The sequence below is a fragment of the Geospiza fortis genome, unplaced genomic scaffold (genome assembly GCF_000277835.1).
Source record: "Geospiza fortis unplaced genomic scaffold, GeoFor_1.0 scaffold200, whole genome shotgun sequence".
Lineage (NCBI taxonomy): Eukaryota > Metazoa > Chordata > Aves > Passeriformes > Thraupidae > Geospiza > Geospiza fortis.
Genome location: NW_005054353.1, coordinates 3060296 through 3084938, shown reverse-complemented (window position 1 = coordinate 3084938; position 24643 = coordinate 3060296). Strand labels below are relative to the sequence as shown.

General features: G+C 39.1%; 1 protein-coding gene across 1 annotated transcript in view; it reads left to right on the top strand.

The window, feature by feature from the left end:
- Positions 1-24327, top strand: part of DPYS (dihydropyrimidinase) — a 30436-nt gene extending 6109 nt beyond the window's left edge. The window contains exons 4-10 of the mRNA XM_005423471.1: positions 191-380; positions 7091-7247; positions 8233-8374; positions 10295-10437; positions 20506-20713; positions 22211-22316; positions 24132-24327. Coding sequence (XP_005423528.1) covers positions 191-380; positions 7091-7247; positions 8233-8374; positions 10295-10437; positions 20506-20713; positions 22211-22285 — 915 coding nt within the window. The 3' untranslated portion in view covers positions 22286-22316; positions 24132-24327. The remainder of the gene's footprint in view (positions 1-190; positions 381-7090; positions 7248-8232; positions 8375-10294; positions 10438-20505; positions 20714-22210; positions 22317-24131) is intronic.
- Positions 24328-24643: the final 316 nt, after the last annotated feature.

Below are 24643 nucleotides of genomic sequence, written 5' to 3'. Positions count from 1 at the left end.
TTGAGAGATATATTAGATTTCAGATAAAACTACGGTAACTTACTTTGGAAAAAAAAATCACAACTGCCTAGTTTTGTTTTTCCTTGAACTGTCTGCAATGGCTGCTTCAGAATCCATTTGACTGGCAGCATGCTCATGACACCGTAAATACATTTTAACTGACTCTTACATGCTTTTGTGTGGTCTGCAGGGTGCAAAGAAGATGCTGGCAATGGGAATAACTGGCCCTGAGGGTCATGAACTGTGTCGTCCTGAAGAAGTGGAAGCTGAAGCTACACAAAGAGCCATTACCATAGCAAATGCTGTGAACTGCCCCCTTTATGTAGTCCATGTCATGAGTAAATCTTCAGCAAAGGTGATAAGTAATGCACGAAGAGAAGGTAAAAGTTGTAATTCTTTTATGCTTGGACAATGGAATTGGGGGACAGTTATGGAAAACCAAACACAGTATTAGTGTCCTACTTTTCATGGGTGTTCTAAGCCTCAGATCATGGGTGAATTTCTTGGAGTGGGATGTCTATGTCTAAATTGTGTGTGTGTCTGTCTGTCTGTCTGTCTGTGTGTTGTTGGGCTCAAGGGGAGCAGTGTGTAAGAACAGCAGCCAGAATTCTCCCCAGAGCAAATTTTTTCTCTTCATACTGTACCTCCAAGGTCAAAGTGATGGTCAGGACAGCATTATTGCAAAAATGATGTGACCAATTCAAGACAATAAATACTCTACTGTTCTTCTCTCTCAAGTTTGTCTGCAAGACTTTACCAAATATCTTGATAAGAAGTTCTATAACAGAGACCACACCATATTTTTACAGACAGTGCCATGATGACTCCTATTCAATGGGCATTTAAAAGTCATGGTGAAGATGACAATGTCTGAAAGCCTTGATTCCCACCAGTGCAGAGTTGCTCAGGTTTGCACTGCAGTGTTCACAAATAACTCTGGTCAGCCAAGGGGGCCTGACTTTGCTGACCATTTGTTATTTAGGCTAGAAGCAACCTGAAGGCTGTAGGTATTCAGGGTGCTTTATCTCCTCATTTGTAAATTCATCCAGAGCAGCACATGGAACAACAGCACTGTAAGGAGACATTACCAAGGTGGAAGGAGCAGAACAGGAGCCCAAGATTTGGAGGACTTAAAATTATGTGTCCTCATTATCTTTTTTAATCTTTTTGATATGATTTTACATCTTTTGCATTTACAGCTTGTTTTCACCTGACTTGATATGAATTTCATTTAGACCTCAATTTTGCCATTTCTTGTCTTTAGATAATGCCTACACAGGGGGCACAGATTATTAATATTAAAATGTAGAGTATGCAATCATGACAAATCAAAGCAGTGTGATGTCATTGTACTAATATAGATGGATATGTTTATGCACAATATGTATGACCATGACTTCTAGTAAGATTTAGCAGTAATTCAAATTTGTAAAAGAACTTACCAGAATATATTTTATTATTGGCACATTTTCTACTGTGCTATATTGGATTCCTCCACTAGATGCCAGTGCTGCCAGGAATGTGGATTATATCCATGCGTTGGTTGTACATTCACAGGCGTTGTGTGAACATTAACTACATGAAGTTATGACAACAGTTGAAATACCCAGATTAAAGATGAAAAACTGTCTGTGAACACAGAAGAGCTAAGACAGTATTTTATAATATACTGTTCAAATAAAGACTTTTATGCTGACACTAAATACTGTAATACATTGATGAGGCATGTATTGTAAGGATAGTCTGCAGTGCCAGTTTGATTACAGAGGATAGATGTATTCTTTTCCAGGATGTATGCTTTCCCAATATTACTAAGAAAAATCTGGGACAATTTATGCACATTGTGGTGCAAATTGTATTTTATAGCCTCCTGGGCCGCTGCAGCCAGATTCAACAATGCTTTCCTTTGTGCACAGCAACTTATAACATATCTTCATAATTTATATGATCTGTATAGAAGTATACTGTTTGGAAAAAAGAAATCTAAGATTGATTAAGAAATTTCAATGGATAACTAGGGTACCACAAAGGTAGTTACAGGAATTGTAGTTTTTAATGAGATTGATCTGTATGAATTTTGGTAATTGAAAATTCACTATTGTTGGTTTCAGTAGAAGTTATTTTTCATTTTTCAGTAAAAAGTGGTAATTAAAAGCAAGGAATTCCGGACCAAAAAAAAAATCTCAAAGTATTGTATGAATGACATAAATAAAACTCAAGTATTTTGATGAAAGACATTCAATTTGGACAGGTTAAAAATCATTCTAAATGTGAAAGATGTGTAAACTCTTAAATACTGGAAGCCTCTCAAGCATTTGAAATATTCACTCTAAAACAGTTTATGCATCTTTTCAAGATCACTTCTCCATGTCTTGATGCTAGCTTCCTGCTATTCACAATTGTGAAATTTTTCATGTTCCTTTTCAAGCACTTAGCATGAAATACAAAGTGTGTGTGCATATTCATCCCTGCCCATGTCAGAGGAAGATTGATATCCCTTCCAATTCCATCACTGACCTCAGAAGGGGAGAAACAGATCTTCAGTGAGTGAAATCTATTTTCTGGTTGACAGTGTGATACCAGAATTGAATTGCAATTGCATTGCTTCTCAAATTCTATGGGATAGTGATTTTCCTAGTCAACAATATAAGTCAGAGCCCAACTCTTCCTTGTCATCATTTAGCTGTACAAGGTGAGAGCTAACATTAGAGGCTGAAGGCCTGATAGAGCTTGCTCTAGATACTAGGCATAATTCTGTTGTCTTCAGTGTGCTATGGCTCAGACCTTGAAGGTTAAAATCAGTCATACACACTGTAAAGGAACAGCTGTTCTTATTCTAGATTAAGCACATTTAAGAGAATGAGGTGAGCGAAAGTCTTTCCTTCTCTCTTCCATGCCAGAGTGCACCATCTATGTCTGCTCTGATCTCCAGCAGCACCACTCAAGGAAGGAGAACTCCAGATTATGGCAGCATGTTTTTCATGTACATCTGTAATAGCTGCTGAATATTCAGCAGGGAATCAAAAATTCCACACTGTGGCCATGTTGGAGAGGGACAAGCTAACTCATGCCCTCATCCTGTTATTTTTGAGGAGCCCTACCAGCCTGTTTGCCAAAAGTAGTGGTTCATCAGTTCTCCACTGAGAGGATCAAAGACAGAACCTCTGTGAGAACAGCAGTGTGTGACAGGTGTGACAGCACCTCTGTCCTTGCTTGTCTCAGTGGGCTGTTTCTTCATCCCTGTGCAAAATATGGCCTTGAATCTGGACAGAGCAGGTAGAGGAACTGTATTCTTCTACATAAGGGCAGTTTGATATATTTGTGTGCATGACACTCTCATTCCCTTAAGTGGGAAGACAAAAGGAATTCTCTTCCTGCTATTGTGTAAAATCTTCCCTCCAGTGAGAATAAAAGGCTGTAGAGCTCCCGTGTCAGGCAGTGCAGCTCCTTCTACTTATTAGGATTACCTGATGTGAACTTACTGGGGAAAAATAATGTGACCTTGTCACCCACTCCTGCCACCAGAAATGCTTGTGGAGAGAGCAAGGCTAATAAAATGTGATTATGGGGTACATGATTTATACTGTTTCCTCCTAAAAAATGCTTTCAATCTAAGCTAAATCTCAGCTAACGTTGGAGACCATAGAATCATAGAGTGGTTTGGGTTGGAAGGGACCTTAAGGATCATGCAGTGTGATGATTAAAGGTCATGTCCCTTTTCTCATTTATTGTGATGCAACAGCCAGGAATGGAACTTTCTAGTGGAAACCTGGAGAGCACAGTCTTACTGAAAAAGTAATTTTTCATAAAAGTTTCTCCTTTTTAAAAAAGTGCATAGAAAAATATGTCCTTGGCCAGATTCCAAGACTCTTACTTAGGCTTACAAGATTGCTTCCTACCAACAGTCATGGGTTATGTCTCTTCTTGGTGAGGGGAAAGGCATATCCATTGCTGAGGGAATACAAACTCTCAAGCTGATTCTGAGCCCAGGAATGCAACTAAAAATGTCAACTTTTTAGCTGTCTCATGCAGGACAGCTCAGGTCCACGCTGTGTATAGCCTAATGGATGCAATGCTATCTGTGATTCAGTAAACCCTGCTTTGCAGTTCTGCTCCTTTCAGAGCTTGTGAGTATCTTTGCCCCATATGACCTTATCCTAAGTGCTTCTAAAACTTCTACTAGAATAAGAACATATGGACCAGTTTTTCAAATCTGTTAATGTTAGTTGGTGTTTATCAGTATTTCAACTCTTTTTGAGTTCTGGTAGGTGGTACAAAAATAGCAATTGAATGATCTTCTTTTTGATAAAGTAATCTATCAAAAATAGCTCTGGCTAGCCAGTGAAGGCATCTGATAAAAAGTCACCAAATACACAGATGTTTACCAGCTTCTCAGAGGTGTCAGGAAGACCAAACAGCAGAACACTTAGTGGTTCCTTTTTTAATTGAATGCTGGAAAATATAACAATTTGAAAGACATGATTTATTACTGCATTACTTCACTTTTATGCCTATAGGCAGAAGTCAATCAAGCTAGAAGAACCTTAATGCAGAATTTCCTTGTTTCCAGTTCAGCTGAAAGAACCTTAGTGCAGAATTTCCTTTTTACTAGGTTTAAAGCAGAATCTTGATATTATTGTATCCTTCAGGCTGGCTTGTCATGGCCAAGTGAAATGCAGGAAGTTGCACATTCAGCAGAACTGTCCAGAGGTAGTCCGTTGAAACTGCAGTGTTCAGACTCAAAATCACTTGAGGGAATAACTTCTATTCCTCCCCACTCATGGGAACAAAGGGAGCTGGTCAGCTCAAACTCTGACTGCAGAAATACTGTCATCAGCTATGGCACATGAGCTAGAATCAGTTCAGCATATCCAACTGGGAGCTTGGAAACGTCTTTTCATTTTCATGTTGTGAAACTATGATGAAAAAATTATTTTTCTATTATTCTCTGAAGTATTTATTAAGCAAAAAAATTATTCTTTTCCTGCAATTTTAATTTTAATAATTTGTAGCTATGTCCTAATGATTCATAGCTCAGGTTTACTTTGGATGAAAGCTTCTTTATCTTGTTTAAATGCAGAAGAAGAGACACAAACCACACCTCCCCTCCCTCCCCTTTCTGGTGGCTTTGAATATGAAAAATCTGCCAAAAGACTAATAGGCAAATGTGACAGATTGGTTACATATACCAGACCTTCTATAGAGAAGGTCTATATACATCTAGTTTGGTGGCAGCCTACCCTCAAATACAGTGTTTGGAGTTGGCCAGGGAAGGCCAAGGGCTCCTGCAAGAGTCAGGGAAGACCTTGAACTAAGGTGAACCAGGTTTCATCCTAATTTCATCCATTCTCCTGGTTTTATCCATGTTTCTTCTTAGGTTTCTTCATTCAGCTCTGAATTAACAAAACACTGATCGGCTCACATCTCATCAGTGAGTGATCATATCACTTCCATGCATGGCCTCATAGTCACTGCTTTTGAGCTCCGAAAATAAGATGTTAAAAACCAGTAAATATCTGCCTAAGTCATGTTTTCAAGTCTAAAAATGGTGGTTTCCCTCTGAACCCAAGTATTAATCTATAACATATGTAGGTAAGTGGGACTGAGAACTTAGAATGCTCCAAGCCAAAGCATCAACATGAGACAAGCACATTGAGCATGTCAGAGTGCACTGACACTGAGGTGGTTGTAACAAATTAGTAATGCTAACAGGGAGGCTTTAGGCTGTGGACAAAGTTGCACTCAGTTGTACTTGGAATAAATGTACAATACAGTAGCACCAAAGCAGACCTTGAACCATGGAGAGATAAAGCTGTATGAGGCCTTTTAGCAAATCTAGCACCAAAGATTTCAGAAATGGCACTAGTGCAATGAGAAGTGTATTTTGAAAGTAATTGAGCTCCTCAGTAGCTACCTATGCCAGTGCAGGAGTTACAGTGCAGTACCTCACAGAAGTAGCAGTCTAATGTACAGAGAGAGATCTGCAAAGCTTTGCTTTTTCTTTTCCCACAGTACCACGACTGCATGACTTACACTCAGAAAGTCAGAGAAAGGTCACAGGGTTGTATCACCAAGCAATCACCAGCTGTGGCCTTGCTGGGGCATGCAGGGATGGTTCCAATACAAACTGTGTCTGGAGTGAAATCTGGCATCCAATGCAAAATACCCACTGTCTGTAGGGATCAGGGGAGGGAAAAGGCTCTGAGACCCAGCAGAAGCTGCATTTAACCAGCACCAAGTGGCCTCTGAGTGGGTGTGGGAGGTCATCCTGGTTCTTTAGTGACCATTGCAGTTGGAGGCATCTCCACCTGTCAGCTGCAGAACTGCAAAGTGTCTGGACCACTCACTCAGGGAGTGAAACATCTTGTTCTGATGAGTTTCAAATCCATGTTTCCCAGGAGAAAAAAGTAGTTAAAATATGCTAGCTCTGTCCAAAGGCTAACAGCCAGTCTGGGTTGGTGTCCTCTTCTGAGGAAAATAGGATACTGTGCAGCAAAGGATAAAAGATTAAAATTTGGGAGATAACTTTTCAAATTAAGCTATTTATAGTTTTTTATTTGGGAAATCTTTCTATACTTTCTGGCTTATGTCTCCTGCCATATTGTTCTTCCAGGCATAATTATACCCTGAGAATTAAAAGTGCCACCTTGCAAAGTCTGCATGCTGTATATATTAACTGACACTGTTGTGTAGTCAGTAATTTCAGAGCACTAAACAGGTACTACCAAGTATATGAATCTTAAACATAATTAATGCAACTGAGGACTGCTTTCTTTTTGAAACCTCAATCACATTCCTAGTAAACAATGTGTAAAACCCATTATGATATATCTATCAACAATTTAATTAAAAAACTTTCCTAAGAAATGTTCTTAGGAGAAAATATATTGGGAAATCACTAGCAGAAAATTCAGAACAAAGATGCCGTGTTATAGCTTAGTTTATTATGTCCTTCCATATGTAGGTGTTTAATTTGAAACACTCATTCAAATTTAAATTCATTGCCACAAAGAAGATCCTTAGCAGAGAAAATACAAGTTATGCATTTTTATGTTGTTTGATGATGATACCTTTGCTTTATATTTTTCAGGAAAGGTGGTTTATGGGGAGCCTATTGCTGCAAGTCTTGGCACTGATGGCACCAACTACTGGAATAAAGACTGGGCTCATGCTGCAGCATATGTGATGGGACCCCCACTGAGACCAGATCCATCTACTCCTGGTTTCCTCATGAACTTACTGGCCAAGTAAGTAGATGCACAAACAGTGACCACTGATACCCAAATGCACAGCAAATTTTGTCAGGAGTACATAATAGCTGGCTGATGCTCTGGAGATTTTCTAAGAACAGAATGTTACATTATCAGAAAGGAGAAATGGAGGGTGAAATCACAGATGAAAAATTTCTCTTTTCATATTTTATTTCTCTGAACTCTTACAGCCTTCTGTCCACATATGATTTTATTCAATAAGCCTTGCCTTGCTCATACCACAGCAAAAATTGTAGCATGACCAAGAAGACAGGCTGTAAGTCAGTGGGAAATGTGTAAAAGGTGAGGTCACAGCTAGACTTCTGGGGTTTGTTGTCTGATGTCTTTTTCACTTGAAATTCAAATGGTGCATGAAGCTGAGCCTGCTAACTTCTGAAGGTACATATAAGATATTCACTTCATAACATCTACTTAAGAAGGATGTAGAAAAAGAAGTATCTTTAGGATATCTGCACTTAACAAGATGTGTGGTTTGCTGGTATTTCATTACCAGTAAGGGTTAACTGCACAAAAGGGTTGAATTTGACAGAACAGCCTGTAAAGGTATGCCTGAACACAGAATAACTATTGTGCAGATCCTTAGTAATTTCAGAGGTCATATGGAGTGACACAGACTGGGGAATTTCATTTCTCAATGTGAGGGTGAAACCAAGCTGCTTGTTGTGGGCAAAGTGGACAATTCCTCCGTTTGTGGGATGTCTTTGACATATCCAGAGTAAAAGAGTCAGTGTTGGTGCTTGTTTTCTTCTGAGGGGTTTCTGAGGAGGAAACTGCTTCACAGGGCAACTGGCTGTTACTGTGGAGCCAGTCTTGGGGGATGGGACTGAGGGAAGGCTGGAAGGGCATAGCAGTTTTTGTCTTGAAGGGTGATGTCTTGATCTACCCAGGCTTACAACAGGTTTTCCTCTGTGGTACTGTCTGGTACATGCACTGATTCATAATGAACTTTGTTTCTCTGCAGTGGTGACCTATCTGTGACAGGGACTGACAATTGCACCTTTGACATATGCCAGAAAGCTCTGGGCAAAGATGACTTCACAAAAATCCCTAATGGAGTGAATGGTGTGGAGGATAGGATGTCAGTCATATGGGAAAAAGGCGTTGTAAGTAAATCAAAATGCCCAAACATAGAGGTAATTGATTTCTCCCACAAAACGTAATCTCTCAGCAGGTATTAACTCTTCAGTTTTATCAAGTGTGTTTATCATAAGATAACTCATTCAATTGAAAATTGTAACAGTCCTTATTAGCTCTCACTTTATGCTCATGGAAAATGGAAGATTCTTAGTGTCTAAAGTATTTCACTAAAGAATCATTTCTATGGTTTAGCAGTAAGGGATTGCTATTTTTTCAGGGGTACTGCAAATATATTTCCTTGAAGCACTTTTTTCAACTTGTGAAATGAAAATAAAAGAGGTACCTACAGTTTCAACTCTATCAGCTGTGTATTTTTTCCTTTTTGATCTCTCTCCAACTTAGCCATTGGAGGAGTGTGCCTTTGCACAGTGGTGTGCCTGTCAACTTCTAATTTATGTTTTAAGAAATGCTTCTCTAATGTGATAAGATGAAATGAGCAGCTTCAAGTCCCACTCACTTCAGATTCTTGTACCAACACAAGAATGGTCAGTGCTTCTGAGACAATGTCTGATGAGGGGGGAGGTAAGGAATTCTCTCAAGGAATCTGCTACATACCAGGTGTTATGATTGCTCTGGCTAATGCAAAACTGTGACGTTCTGGAAGCTCTGGTTCTATCAAAGTTCTCTTGCAGTAGTGAAGTCACGTTGACAATGCACTGTGAAGCATATTCACTTGTCACAGTATAATTACCTACCTCACACACTTGGTAAGGATGTGGTTCATGATATCTCTTGCTTATCTGTATTTGGGATTCAGCTCCAGCTGGTATATTCAAAACACACACTTGTGCCTGTACTCACCTGTGGCACAGCTCTAGTGAGATTTCTTACGGTGTAAACAGAAATCTAGCTTGTGGCTCATATGAAACAGCCATGAATGTGTTCATCAGTGCTACTTTTGAACAGTGCATCCTGTTAGGAAAGTTCTTTTTTTAAAAATAATCTTTAAAAATTTTCTTCAATTGATAATATTCTCCCTTTTCTCATTTGTAAAATATTACACACCTGTGTGAGTTTGTTTGAACAGCTTCTCTCTCCTCCCACACACTATTACTTAGAAGAGCAGTGTTCACCATTTTCATTATACTTTTCTTCTCAGGTGACTGCTCACAGACCGCCATAAACACATTTTTATGATAGTCTGATTCCCAGACTGACCTGTGCACAATATTACTGCCAGTGTAGGTGGCTTTCCAAACAAACAACAGTCATGGCAGCCGGATTAAATTAGTTACACAGCAGTGGATAGTCTCAAGACACATGTATATCCATTGTTATTTTCTATTTTGCTGAACTGTCATGTCAGCAATCTGTTTTTTATGCTGCTTGATTGCAGCATTTGCTGATCGCTGCTATACTCTGTGTCATTGCTAAAGAAATTTGCAAATCAGTTTTCCTGTATTACACATTGTACCTTGCCTTGCCTTATCACCTTCTAGGCTCCCCTTGACACTGTGTCACCATTTTCAAATCCAAGATACTAGAGTGATGTTACATTTCCTGAGGAAATTGCTGAGCAGAACTACAGATTTAAAGCCACCTAAAATATTTCATTTCAGTTGACTTGAGGCTGGATCCACAGAGTGTTTGGTTTAAAGTTGTCTTTTTTTTTCTCTTTGCTGTGGGATAAAGTAAGATAAAGTTACTGTATTTAGTGAAAGTACATTGCATTATGGGCATCTGAGACAAATAGTTTTTACTTCTAAATACTTTTACTTCTAAATTCTTCAGTATGACCTTTAGAAAAATGATGGATGTCACTCATCCTAGTTTTTCAACAGAAAAACATTTTTCAACAGAAGAAGTTTCTCAACAGAAAAACAAGAACATTTTTTCATTCCGTGTTTAAAAAAGTAACGAGTTTGCTTTTGTGTACTGTTTTGCAGCACAGTGGAAAAATGGATGAAAACAGATTTGTAGCTGTTACCAGCACAAATGCAGCAAAAATCTTCAACCTTTACCCAAAGAAGGGCAGAATTGCTGTGGGCTCTGATGCTGACATTGTAATTTGGGATCCTAAAGCTACAAGGTATGCACGGGAAGTTGTTCTCCCCCCACACCCCCAACCCTTCCAGCCTTTCTGCAGGAAAAAAGCAACACAAAACCTTTGTACAACAATAAGCCTTTAGCTGAGGTTATGGTAGTTTTAAATAGCACCTCATGTGAATTAATTTAAGGGTTTTTTCTCCAACAATAGTGTAGGTAAGGAGAGATCTTTGATCTCTAGATGGATTAAAAGGCATTCTCTCTGATTGCTGACCAAGTACAAAAATTAAAAAGTCTGTACATTATGCAACCAGAGCTTGGTATCCTAAGAGTAAAAATAACTCCATTGGGATTTTGGAGCAATTCTTTTTAGTGCTGGAGTATGTTTGAATTCCTCCACTGCAAAGGGCAGGGAGAAGAGCCTGCTGCACCATGACCCATTATAAACTTGTGTTTTGAACTTAGAGCCACTTAAAGCATGGTCAAAGGTAGATTGAACTTACCTCTGAAGCTCAATCTTTTCATGCTTATGCTTTTATTTAATGAGTTTTCTGATTGTGTGCATAGTAATTCTGCTAGAATAGAGCTTGTGGCACCAACAGATGCACAAACAGTGTCCTGGTGTGTCTTGGTTTGGAAAGACAGGAGTCTGCTACGGAAGGTAGGAGCCTCCCCTGAAATGGAGAATGTAAACCCCCCTCACCCCTCCAAATTGCTATAAATTTTAAATTAAGGGGCTCTCAGGCAAAAAATACGGGAGCAGGAAATAACAGTTCTTTAATAGGGAAGAAAAATAAAAGGATAAAATAAACAATGCAGTCCACTAGAACAACACTGACAGAGTCAGAACCCAACCTGACACCCTGTGGGTCAGGGTGTTGGTAGCAGTCCAATTGGAAATGAGGCCGCAGTGCTCCTGAAGTGTCAGGGGTGGTTCTGTTGGAGCAAGGGGTATCTGTAGAGAAGGATGTATTCTTCCTCCGAAGATCCAGTGGAAGAAGAGACAGCTGCTGCTCCACTGGGGAATCCCGTGGAGAAAGCTGTGCTGGTGTCCCAAAACCTCTGGATTATATCTGAGTAGCCATGCTTGGCTCCTCCCTCTGGGCGGAGCATCTCACAATGGGATGTTGTAGTTCTTATCAGCCATGCGCTGATATTCAATAGCTGTTATCAGCAGATGTCCCCTCCCGAGGGAGGAGTGATTCTGAGCACTCAGAGAGAGAGATAAGGCACACTGCCCACTTGACAAAAGACAACTGCTATACAGATGCCAATAGAATATGTCTTGCCTTGCAATCTGGAACATGGTGTCTCACCCTGCATGACTTTATACCATGGAAAGGGCATGAAGTGAACTCACACAGCATAGTGTGCATTACAGCTGATTCCTGTCCTCAGGTGTATTCACACCATCAGCCAACTCCATAGTCAGGACTCTACAAATATTTCAGGAATTATATCTTGAGTCTTGCTCTGGCTCTTGTGCCCATCCTGGTCTTGTTTAAGCTGCCTGGAAATGGTCTGAGGGCTGTCTGTCAGAGCCAGATCACCTGGGGAGTTGTCCCTCAGCTGAGCTGCCTACGAGCTCTGTGAGTGCATCTGCACTGTCCCAGTGCTGTGCAGGGTAACTCAAGTCTGCAGCAACTCTAACAGCCAGGCCCTACCTGTGGCCACCTGTGCACACAGCAGGAGCAGCAGGTCAGGAAGTGCTCTGGGGTGGTGGTTTTCTTCATGGGCTCAGCTCTAGTGAGCAGTGTGACCATACAACTGTGCTTTCAGCCTTTGATTTTTGAGAAGGAAAAAGTTGAATACTCTGCTTATGGTATAGGAAAGTTCTGAAACATAACTGAACATGTCTGATTTTGATAGTCTAGATAACATGCCCCACACCCTCTGCCCAATCCTAGATTTACCTTACACAAACAGAGGTCTTTTGACCAATCTTCTGGGTTTTTGATTTTTGATATGCAAGTCTCACTCGTTTCAGTATATTAATGAGTACAAAAAACACGTGAAAGTGTGAAGTCTTCTGTGTTTTAAGCTACAATATTTGAGGATATGGAGGTTGCTCTTCAGAAGTCCCCCCAAAAAACTGACAGCACCAGCAAAAGAAGTTTCAGGAGTGTCAACAACCCAAATAAATACAGAGGCTTGCCCAGCGCTGGGTCAGGGAGATTTTCATGTGCATTATGCCTTCTGGCATGTTGAGCAGGCATATTTTGAGATACCAGCACTGAGCTATTTCAGGAGAGTGGAGCTATGAACTCTGATTTTAAAAACCCCTGAAGGATTGTTTTCTGAACTGTCTTCTGCTCTGCCTGGGGACAAATGAATCTAGAGGGATATCAGAGTTCTGACAATGCTCTCAAGGTGCTTTGTCAGCTCCTGTAATTATTTAATTTTTTTGCCTCTCAAACATTTCTTCTGCTTCCCCTCACTCTCTCCTGAGTGTCCTAACTGCCTTTTCACCCTCTTCAGCTGTGAAGGTGCAGTTTTTCTTTAAGCATTTTTTAAACATTTAAACTGTATTTTCTTATTGAGCAAGCTTATTTAAAGTTCAGCTAATATTTTTCCTCCGAATGTGGTACTGTTCCCATTGTTTATCCATTTGGGTTTGCTGGGAGCACTCTCTCTCCAGGTACAATTTTGTGAACTATATGAGACAATATAAATAAATCTCACTGGAACTTGTCTATTAATTTCACTACAAATCCTGAAGAGGGCATAAACAGCCCAGCAGAAAAAAGGGATCTAGCTAATGGAATTCAGCCATTTAAGATGTTACACAAGGCACAGCCTCCTGTGCCTTGTTGATTCTGGGGAGTGATTTTCAGTTTCACAATAGGCTTGTTCCTCTTTCTTGCTAACTTCTTCCTCTTTTGTGCATGATTTTTTTCTTATTTGCAACCATGAGTCTTGCAAGAGGGAAATGCAATTTTCCCGTTCTGGTTTGTTTTGCTGTAGTCTTAAAATTCTGATTGATACCAGCCTAATGAGTTAGACAATTGCTGAGGTATTGCTATGAGGAATTGATCTTATCACTATCTGTCAGAGGAAGTCTATACAGAATATTCTAGAGCCATTTAGAAGGGTAGTGCAGCTCTTTCATACACAAACTTGTATCCTCACAAAATCAGCGGCATTTCCCCGCCCACACCATTGCCCAATAACGTTGGGTGCTATCTGAGTGCTCAGGATTTTCTCTTTCTAGGTTACAAAACCCCAGTGAATTCAACGTGACGGCTCTGCAAACTGGGAGCAATTGCAATTTAACGTTCTGCTTCCAGCACTGCTGCTCTAGCTGAGGCTTTCAAGTGTCAGCTTCATTGACTGGCCTATTTCAGTAACATTTTCTGGTAATTTCTGCAGAAAATACTATATCAACAATTATAACATTTGCTACTGTGTTTAAAAGCACCTGCATATTGGTTTTAGCAGGTCTGCATGACAGCAAGCATTACTGGGAAGAAACATTAAATGCACAAATTGGTTAGAAACTGCATTACAAAAGATGGGTTGTGAGTCCTGCCCTGAAGTAGGTGTTTTTGTTTGCTTCCTTATACTTATTCCATTCATTAAAGGCCACAAAAATACAAAAGGGATCTGTTGGTTTATTGCAAGCCATGTGCTACCAAATATCATATTGCAGACCTCAACACCCTCTGCATCCCAAGTACAGTCTGTGCATACAGGATTGTTCTGTGAAAACTCCTTGGGAAAGTGCATGTAGGCAACAAATGTGTACTCACGGTACCATCTTATTTTAATCTGTGCTTTGATCAAGACTGTTCACTGACTTCTTTTGTGGCTGCACACAAATAATATAAAAGCCCCAAGTCTGTGAGACAAAAACAACTGTAATGACTTTTTTAGGAGGAGAAAGCAGGGTAAGTAAGGGAAAGGGAATTTCACCTGTCAGCAAGTCAGTGTCCTCTATAGCTGATGCCTTTAGCTATTTGAAAGCAAGCAAGAGTATAAAATCTCTAGGGTTTGTTCCAGAAATGCTCAGCAAGGAATCTAAACACTGCAGTGCCCAATTCAGACAGTGAAAAGAGCTGAGCGTCTATTGTAAAGTAGGGGCAGAAGGTCCTAAAGATCTTGTAAAGAGACATCCAGCTCCCAGCAGATATTAGGGCTCAATTAATTCACTGTAGCCTGTCGGAGCCTTGCAAGTAAACTCTGGATCAGGTCCCAAAGGCAAGATCAAACACCCATAAGGATAAAAAACGTCTCAAATAGAGTTTAACTTTCTAAGTCCAGCCACTTCATTATAACAGCATGCAGATTGGGAAGCCACACTCCCCAGGGCTTTTCCCTCATTAAGTATAGCTGAGAAGTTAGATGCTTCTGATTGCAAAGGCAGAGCTGGCTGTGCAGGTAGCACCATCCTCTCTGGGCTTTGCTGGAGTGGCCCACTCTGGCAGGCCCAGTGTGTGCCCCACACGTGCTGGTGGAGCTGGGCTCAAGCCCTGAGCAGGGCAGTGGTGGCTGCAGCCCCAGTGCAGCTGCCAGAGTGGGGCCCTGACCAGCAGGAGATGTGGGAAACCTTTAGTGGGGATGGAAGGGAGGAAAGGGACAGGTCACTGTAATCTACCTGCCTGACATGACAGAGGAAGATGTTTGTTTCTCGTTTGTTTCTAGTATTTTTGCATTTTAAGGGAAACAGTGACTGGATGTGAATCAGCAAAAAGTCAGAGTTCCCCTGTCTCCTGGCATATGTTCCCTCAATGCCTCTGCTTCCATGCAGATATGTTCATGGCTAAATCTTTTGCATTTGTTAGAACCAAAATCTGTATCCTATGTCTGTCTCATTTGTAGTCAAGTCTTCAGCCTCAGAGGCTTAAGTGGGGACTTCACAATGTTTAAGCACTCTGCCAAGTAACTGCCTGTAATTTTTAGTAACATAAGAGAGGAAGAAACCAGGATGTTAGCAGAAGATTAGAATAAATAATGCTGTAACTATCTTACTCTTTTGATGAATGAGCATAATTTGAATACTGAATATATGGATGACTGCATCTAATCACAATGAGACAAAATGAAATAATGTAGTGTACAAATATCTATGCATAGGACAAGTATGTTCTGGCATTTTCAATAGCCCCATGTTCTGCACAAGTGAAAGCAGTGTGCATGCATGAATGTACACTAATTCACCAGAATCCTGCCAAAGACATCTTATCTCAAATTAAGAAAATGGGCAGAAGGAAACAATAGGCACAAATTAAAATATAGGAAATTCCATTTCAACATGATAAATAATATTTCTTTTCTGTGATGGTGATCAAACAGTGGCACAGGTTGCCCATAGAGATTGTGGATGTCCCTCTTTAGAGGCACTTAAAACCCAATTTAACATGGCCCTGAGAAGCCTACTTTGTCTGACCCTGATCAGAACAGAGGGCTTGAAATAGATGATCTCCAGAGATGCTTTCCGACCTCAGTGACACTGGTTCTGTGACCTGTAACAAGATGAGCCTCTCTGAGAGTGCTTGATGTTTGTTTCTCTAGTAACTTGCTGTCTCCAAAATGTCACTTGGTCTCTTCAGAGAGGCGAATCTCAGAAATGTTACCCAAAAAATTAAATAATTCTTTATTTTCCCTTTACATAATTCTGACTTTTTTTCCCTTGTAAACATTTCAAGATCTTCTCTAGTCATTGTGTAGACTAATTTGTGTTCTTCTTTTTTTGTATGCTTTTCTGCAAGCTATTTTCTGCAAGCTATTTTTTCATTACTGCTTCTCTTCTGCCCACAGTTTTTCACAAATGTTCACTTCCATTCTGTATCAGCTTGGAACAATTGGTAGGACCACATTGGATAATATTGTTTACAAATGAGCTACTTACCATAATAAAAAAATTATTTTGTTGTCATTGTCTAATCCCCTTAAAATGATGAATTTTAGGAGATATGATTGCACGAAATAAATATCCCATTTCTTCAGATAAGTCAACTTGATCTGAAGCTCCCAAACATTAACTTTCTCCCTCTTCTTGAATCTCTTTTTATCTACAAATCTTCTCAATTCACATGACTACTCAAAAGTAATGTTTATTGAAGATATTTTTTAAGAGGCTAGGAAGTTTACAAATAGTTGCCTGCATATTTTTGCATATGCAGTTATTGCAATTCCTTAATATAAAGTAGGCCATAAGGTTTTTAATCCACATTATAGGCTTATAGCTAGAATTTTTACACACAGATTTGAAGAGTTTCTTCTATTTCCTCTATTTTCTTTTTCCTGTTCTTTGCTTTTCTTTTTAATAAAACTCTTAATTATCATTATAAATGATAATGTGGTGACTCAGAAAACACAGAAAGGTGAAAGATTTATTTTTTTCTAGATTTTAGAAATGTAGGTTAACAATATGCAGAGTTCAAAGGCATCTGAAGATGAAGAGGCAATTCACAAAGGCTGATAGTGTCCTTGGCAAAGTGGCATTTCTCACCTACCCCCAGCTCTGAACAGCTCAGAGATACTGCACTTTAAGCATTGAGAGAATTTACTTACAGCTCAAATACTCACTCCTACATAAACTGGTTTTCTTTGGCAGCTGTCAATAAAGCTGCTGTTTTCAATTACAGGATTTATTATTACATTTTAAATTAGGTAATTACTTGATTATAAAATAGGTGTCCTCCCTTTACTGAAATGTTGAGCAGCTATTCTTGCCTGAGGGCTGTCAGCCTTCCTTCATATTCCTGTCTGTGAACTTTTTAAAGAAATCTGAGTGAGGTATGTAGCCATTTCTATTGAATGTAATTAAATTCTTCATTTGCTTGCTTATGTGACCTTGAAAATTAAAAGGATAATCCTTATGATAGTCAAAGTTTTGGTTCTAGAACTGATGTAGCTTCATGTCCTATGCATTAGGAAAGGTATATGATCACTCTAATATGTAATGGTTTCCCTTCATCCATGCCCCCTCCTGCCCAGCTGTAACTCACTGTTTACTGTTTCCATCTCTGACTGAAGCATAGGCATGTTTGTTGAGATGAGAACTGGTCCCTCTAACTCCTTAACAAGGTTTTAGGTCATCACTTGAGCTGACTACCTGTATAGTCTTGAATTTCACCCTATGTGTTGCTGCATTAGTCTAAGCTGCTGCTCTTTTTCAAGTTTCAAGCTGCAGTCTGTATCTTATTTAGTTGCAATACTCTAGGAGTGGCTGTAAAGTCCTTTCTCACGTAGAGCATAAATAAATACAGTACTGCTTGCCACTGCATCTTCACACAGAGCAAATCTGTCAGCTGTTCTTAGACTAGGTTACTCTTAGACTCTAAATTAGTTGGACAGATGTATGATGGTGAAAAAAAGACAACGTCAGAAGCGTGTCTTCCTCTTTGGTACTAGAGGAATGGCAATGTGTATGTTAATAACTTCAAATTGCTTTGCAAGCCAGGTGTATCAAAAGCAGCTGAAGTGAACTGCGTGGAAACACTGATGTGAGTAAAAGCAATATAGGACCTGATGTCTTTAGAGTATCCTCTTTGTAGAGGAGAATGTTCTTTTAAATGTTGAAGTAATTGTTCTGATCTCAACCTCCATTTGAGAAAGGGTTGTTTGAAAAAAGACCGCCTGCAACTTATAACCAGAATTAGATAATTTTACAAGTCTTCTTTTAAAAATACAATACAAAGTTTTGAAACCTGAGCTCAGAATCTGCTTTCATGCTGAGTAACCCTTTATGTCAGGCATCACTTGGGATGCTGGAGACAGCTCTTAAGTTGTACTCTACCATGGTGGCAGCCTTGGTTTCTTGGATTTTTAGTGGGTTACGACTGTTTTTGCTTTAATAAACATGAGAATTTTGCTAAGCTGCCCGCTACTGAAATGGGTGATACAGCTGTAAACAGTCTTTGCATAAGGTTGCTGAATTGTGAGCTTCAGACCCAAACATACCATTTAGTTCTATTTGGTTGCTTGCTTGCTTGCTACCTGAAACTTTTACTGACATTGATAATGTCAGAGGGTTAAATCACAGGCAAATTTTGGTGATTTCCATCAGGGAAAATGCACTTCACCTTCAGAAAGGGCAGCGTGATCAACAGCTTGTTTCAACAGAAGAGCTGTAAATGAATTCTACTGAGGTTTGTTGCTGAGGCAAGCTATGGAAATGTGTTTTGTCCTATTGCAAAGTTCAGCTGTACAAATGGATATTACTTTAAAATGTGCCAACGTCCATTCATTTTGTATCTTTAAATGAAGGACATACTTACCTATGAGGCATGGTTACCTCTAATGATCCTGTTCTAGTACATTTAAACAGCTCACATGTTGATGAAGAATCTTGCTTATTTTTCTGTGTTTCCTCAAATTAACTGTCCAATTTTCTTTTCATGTCCGGGTGCTATTGTGCAAGTAGATAGGATATACATGCAGAGAATGCTGAAGATTATTATATTACAGTTGTTCTTACTTACTGTTCTGGCAATTGCACCCATAAGGGTAATGCAATAAGCCTGAGGAATATGTTCAGAAACTCCTAATAGGGCTATTATAACAACCACGGATAAATTTGTTTGACAGCATTCAATAGGACCAGTGAAAACAAGAGAGGTTTGATTTTTCCCAACATGAACCTACAAGGTGATGCTAATATTGGTGAGCAGGCATGCATAAGTTTTCTGTTCAAGGTGTGTTGTATAAGGCAAAGTTTTTACTCCTATGGGTAGACTGGTCGTAGGCAGTATTTACACACACACACATATATATAGCCTTTGAAATGTCAATTACCACCAAGATTTAAATGTAGCCCTTAGCAGAACCAATTACTCTTAGTTCAACAGAATGATATGAAAGAAAACTAAGTGTTCCTCCATGGATTCTTTTCTCCTCTTTATATGTAATAATTTTGAATATGTAGTATGATTTTTTCTGAAAATGGCTATACTTCAAGTAATATACAGATTTTTGTGTTTCTCATTTTGGTAAGGATATTGACTAAAGTTTAAAAAAATCTTCTTCAAATGGATCAATATTTTAATCTATTAATATTTCATATTTCTTTTGACTTTGATAATTCCTTTGCAGAAAGATGTAGTCTCTGGAATAATATTAATGCATGTATATGCATTATAATATATACATGATAGATTTTTGATTGCGTGAGCACTCATCCTGGAAAAAGCCCAATTAGTAGCCAAAAGCATGAAGCTTCTTTCTTTTCAGAAACTATAAATGACAATAAAAATATAAACTCTCTGAATAATATATATAATTGGTAGCTTGGATACGGGAAGTTGATAAAATAGTTAACTGAAGCTCAAAGTCCGTTGTTACAGTATGTAGTAAGTAGCTTAGTAGTGAAAATACAGCCTGGAACTTCCAGACAGTAATGTCAGCTCGAGCATTGGCTCTGCTTTTAAAGTAGCCAGTTGGGATTGGAAAAATTGTCTAGAAAAATGGAAATCATATAGAATGAGGTCTGTATATACAAAACCCAATAATACAATCATTCAAATGAATACTGTTGAAGTCTGAAGTTCTAATTTACTTAATACCCTTGGAGGAAAGGTAGAAGTGTAGAAGTGTGATGTCTTTATTATTTAGCAGCCTTAAGATATTTGGGCCGTCAGTCATTGAATCAATCAAGCTCACACCAAGCATTACCAAAAATGATTACCATCTACTGACTTTCCAATGAAATGGTCTTTGTGTTATTTGTGAGACTCAATCTCTGAAACATTGCAGCCACGCTTTTCAAACTCTTAAATTGCAAGTCATTCCAGCTAAAAGGTCAGAGCTTTTTCTGATCGAATTGTGCATAGATATTTGCTTGACAAGGCAAAATAAAATCATGTTATCCAAAGAAAATATTACAACCTGGGTTTTTTTCCACTAATCTCTTTTGTAGTGGAAAATTTTGCATTTAAAGGCTGCTGAGTTCTGTCCTTTTGACTCCCTCTTTATTCTTTTGAAATGCAATTACTGTTCAATGAAATGTTATTGTGCTATCCTATTTTTACAGCTGCTCTCTGATGTACTGTACAGGGCTGTAGTTAAATAATGTTGCTAAATTTTCTTCCTATATCAATTTATCAACTTTTTATAATGAAGTCAAATGCACGAATCATAGTAATTTTTGTGTGTTGTTTTGCAAACACAGGACAATATCTGCAAAGACACATCACCAGGCAAATAACTTCAATATATTTGAAGGAATGGTCTGCCATGGAGTTCCTGTTGTGACAGTTTCAAGAGGCAAAGTGGTTTATGAAGGTGGAGTTTTCAATGTCACAGCAGGAGAAGGCAAATATGTCTCCCGTCCACCATTCCCTCCATATGTCTACAAACGAGTCAGACAGCGGGAACAGGTTAATTAAACTAATAAATCTCTGAAATGCCTTGTACAACATGAGGATAACTAGCTCTTGAGAAAAGAAGTTTGGGGATTCAATGGTAATTTTCCTTACTAATCAAAATATGCCAAGGTGGGAGGAAAGGAAATGAAGGACTCAAATTTTATTGCTTTTTATCTTATGGAAAAATATCATGGACTAGTTCCTGCTCTTACAGTAGTCTGTCCAGCTCGTGAACTAAGCCTCAGTACTTTTAAAAATAAACTTGTCCTACTTGCAATAAAAGTGGACAAAGCTTTGCTTCTGGGTAATCTGCTACATTTAATCACTGATTCCACTGAAAATCAGAGCGCCCAAATTTCATGTGCAGGAAGAAATATTGCACCAAGGAAGAAATAAAAAATTTTCTAATACTTTCATGGATCAGATATTTTGAGCTAAATCCTGCAGACTGCTGAACATTTTGCTGTGTTCCAGCAAGAATGTGTTAAAACACCACATCTGCAAAAGGCACTGCTGGGCCAAGCAAGTAGCTCTGTTTAGGCTTTTGTTTTCTTCTTTTTTTTTTAAATAGAAATATCTCAAATACAGAAATATTGGATTTTCAGTGCCTATTTACTGTGCAAGCATCCATGATGCTTTTGCATCCTTAATGTACTGTGAATAGTAAAGCACACTAGGGATATTTTAAAATCACGACCTGAATCAGTGGGATTCATTGCTGGATCTAAAAGCTGAATCCATGTGAAATGAGACCCAGTAAAATGCCTCCAAAATAATTTTGTATATTTCCTTTTTTCTGTTGTCTTGATGGACTGAGAAGGGCATGTGAAAGTGGCTGAGTGACTCTTTCCTCCAAAGAACACAATTTCACAGCATGTAGTGAGCTGCCTGCATGTTCATACATACAATACAGTATCAAAAGTAAACTAAACTGAAATTTATAAGAAATTTGATAAGTACACAATTCTGGAAGACTTCCATGAACGTAGTGGTTTCCATTTCCCATCAAAGCTAGAGAGAATTTTCCCTTAACTCAAATATCAATTGCAGCATGTCTTCAGAAGTGATTTTTCAACCAGCTCAGCCTCCTGCAGCCAGCAATGGAATAGTGAGTGATAGATATCTACACAAGGCAGAATTTGCTTTGTTTCATTGATATTTATTTACCTCTCTTATCTGATATATTAAAAACATCACTGGAAAATGTGAATACTCTAACAAATAGAAGAATCCATATAATGAGATGGAACATGTTGTTTCTTAAAAAATGGATTTAGAATTGGATTGCTACAGTATTGAGCAGATTTAGCCACCATCTCCTGATGAAAGCTGAGAACTGAACAGTTTAATCCCAGTGCAAGAAATCTTTTCCAGAGAGAAGTAATATGAAAGTATTGGGAAGCATTTAATAGAAAGGCAGATTATCACAGGACTTCTATTTCAATTTTGTCCAATTAGCAATTGCAAGAGAAGACAAAATAGTGAAGGATTTAAAATATTTTATTGCAGGTATGTCAGCCTGTTCCTGTCAAGAGGGCACCATATACAGGCACGGTCTCAGGATCATCTGTCACACGAAAATAACAGCCTCATTCCCCAGTTTTGGCTATTGCAGGTAACCGTCTCTTTTGCTTAGTAAAGACTACTTAATGCTTCTCTGAAACTTCAAGAAAACAAAAGGATAGCATGCTGTCTATCTGGTGACAGGCTTGTCTGAAATAAGCCCTCTTAGAAGCTGAGTTGTCTTGGTATCTGTAAATTCAACAAGGAGGTCTGGCATCCCAGGCATGGAGACCCTCATTTTGATTGGAACCTTATTTAAAAAGTTCAGTTGAAAGAAACTGATGAAGTTTAGCTGCTAGACTGAGACATGGGTATGAAGGCCCATACAAAACCTGGGTTCAGTTAGCAACAAGAGTACAAAATGAAGCATGACTGTTTGACTTGCAAATTTACGAACCGCTTGATGTGAAAAATTAAATTTGTTATTGTCCCTGTCTTACAGACAATAACCCCCCAACAAATGTGCTGTTTGGGTTAAGCTGACAGATTTGTTTTGCAAAAACAAAAGCTGTCTTCACAGAAAGAGAAGGCTCCAGGGAGACCCTAGAGCAGCCTTTCAGTACCTAAAGGAAGCCTATAAGAGAGCTGGAGTGGGATTTTTTACAAGGACATGGAGTAGTTGGACAAGGTAGAATGGCATTACACTGAAAGAGAGAGTAGGTTTAGATTCGATATTAGGAAGAAATTCTTTACTGTGAAGTTGGTAAGGAACTGGAACTGGTTATCCAGAGAATCTGTGGATGCCCCATCTCTGGAAGTGTTCAAGGCCAAGCTGGATGGGGATCTGAGCAGCCTGGTTTAATGGAAGGCATCCCTGCCCATGGCAGAGAGGCTGGAATTAGATGATCTTTAAGCTTCCTTCCAACCCACACAATTCTGTGATTCCACAAATAAAGGTGCTGCGGGCAGTGCCAGCAGTGTTTGAATTAGTGCAAGCTCATCACTGCTAACAGGAGTAACACCCAGCATCTCCCCTTCCCTTCTCTGCAGTGTTCACAGTGTGTAACTTGGTTATTGACAGTCCTTGTATATGCCCTGGTGCTTGGCAGATCTTTCTGTGAGCAGAAATCAATTAGCTTTGTTTTCTGGGTTAGTTTTCTGTTGCCTTGGTGAGTTGAAGTGTCTCTTAGAAGAACCAAGCAAAGACCAGTGCAGTGCAGCATACGAGTGGGGTGAGGCACTGGGAACAAGGACTAGTGACAGCACCACACTCTCCAACTGTTCAACAAGCAGAGGAGATGCTTCAGGAAAAGGTGAAAACCAGGCAAGTCCTTCAGCAAGTACAGTCGAGCCATGCTGCTGCTCTGTGCCAGCTGCAGCTGAAATGGTGTCTGCTACAGCAGGGGAGTTGATTAACATGGGCAGGGGAAACAGTGAGTGACAGGAAGCATGCCAAAATCCAAGCTGAAGTTTTGGGTGCATATGTGTATCAATAATGAGATAAGCTAGTTTGAGAAATGATTTCCCAATAGGTGAACAGAAAGCCCCAGTTTTTACCTCAGATAAAATAAGTCTGTTCTTAGTGCTAATTAATATGGGACAGGAACAAACCTGCTATGGTAGGAGGGTGAAATTAACTTTTCTACATTTAATGATATCATTCTTTAAAGTTACTTTGCAATGAACCTCATCCAGGGCATCAGTAGCAGCAACAGAGTGTAATATCCTATTTATTTTTCTCTGTCCTAAGGGAAAAGCTTTTCTAACAGAGAGGACTAAAGGCTAAAGCTTCAGCAGAGTGAGGGAGCAATAATCATTCTTTCTAGCTCCTAGCACTCCTTCTCCATTATTACCTCTGAGTGACAAATTGCAAAGAAGAGATTTTCTTTTGAAAGATGATATTGTATTGTCTTTTTCTCCTCTGTAGATAAAAGCAAATGAAAATGACCTTGCTGCCCCCACCAGCAGTTCCTTCTGGGTCCAGCAATCAATCCACAATCAACTTCTCAAGAGCCAACATGAAACAACAGTAACCAATAAGCATTATACTAGGTTTCCTTTATAAAATTGACACTGAAATTTATCTTTGAAAATACTTTTGTTGTAAGAATTGGAGAATTCTTTTTAGAAAATGGAGTAATAATAAAAACCCTTACAATTATAATGTGGCAACAGTTCTGTGCATTCTTAAAATAATGTAAGTTTTGGGATGGTATTTCTTAATGTTTATCTTTAGAAGGTATTAGCTACCTAATAAAGTAAAAGCAATAAACAATGGTGTTTAAGAACATTTTTTAAACTCCTGCTCTATTGGGTCCCAAGAGATGATCCTAATCCACTGATTTTATATGTTGGGAAGATCTCTGTTGTGCTTGGCAATGCAGAGAATTCTGAGAGCAGATACTGAATTTTATTTTTTTAATTTTCCGTATCTGGAAG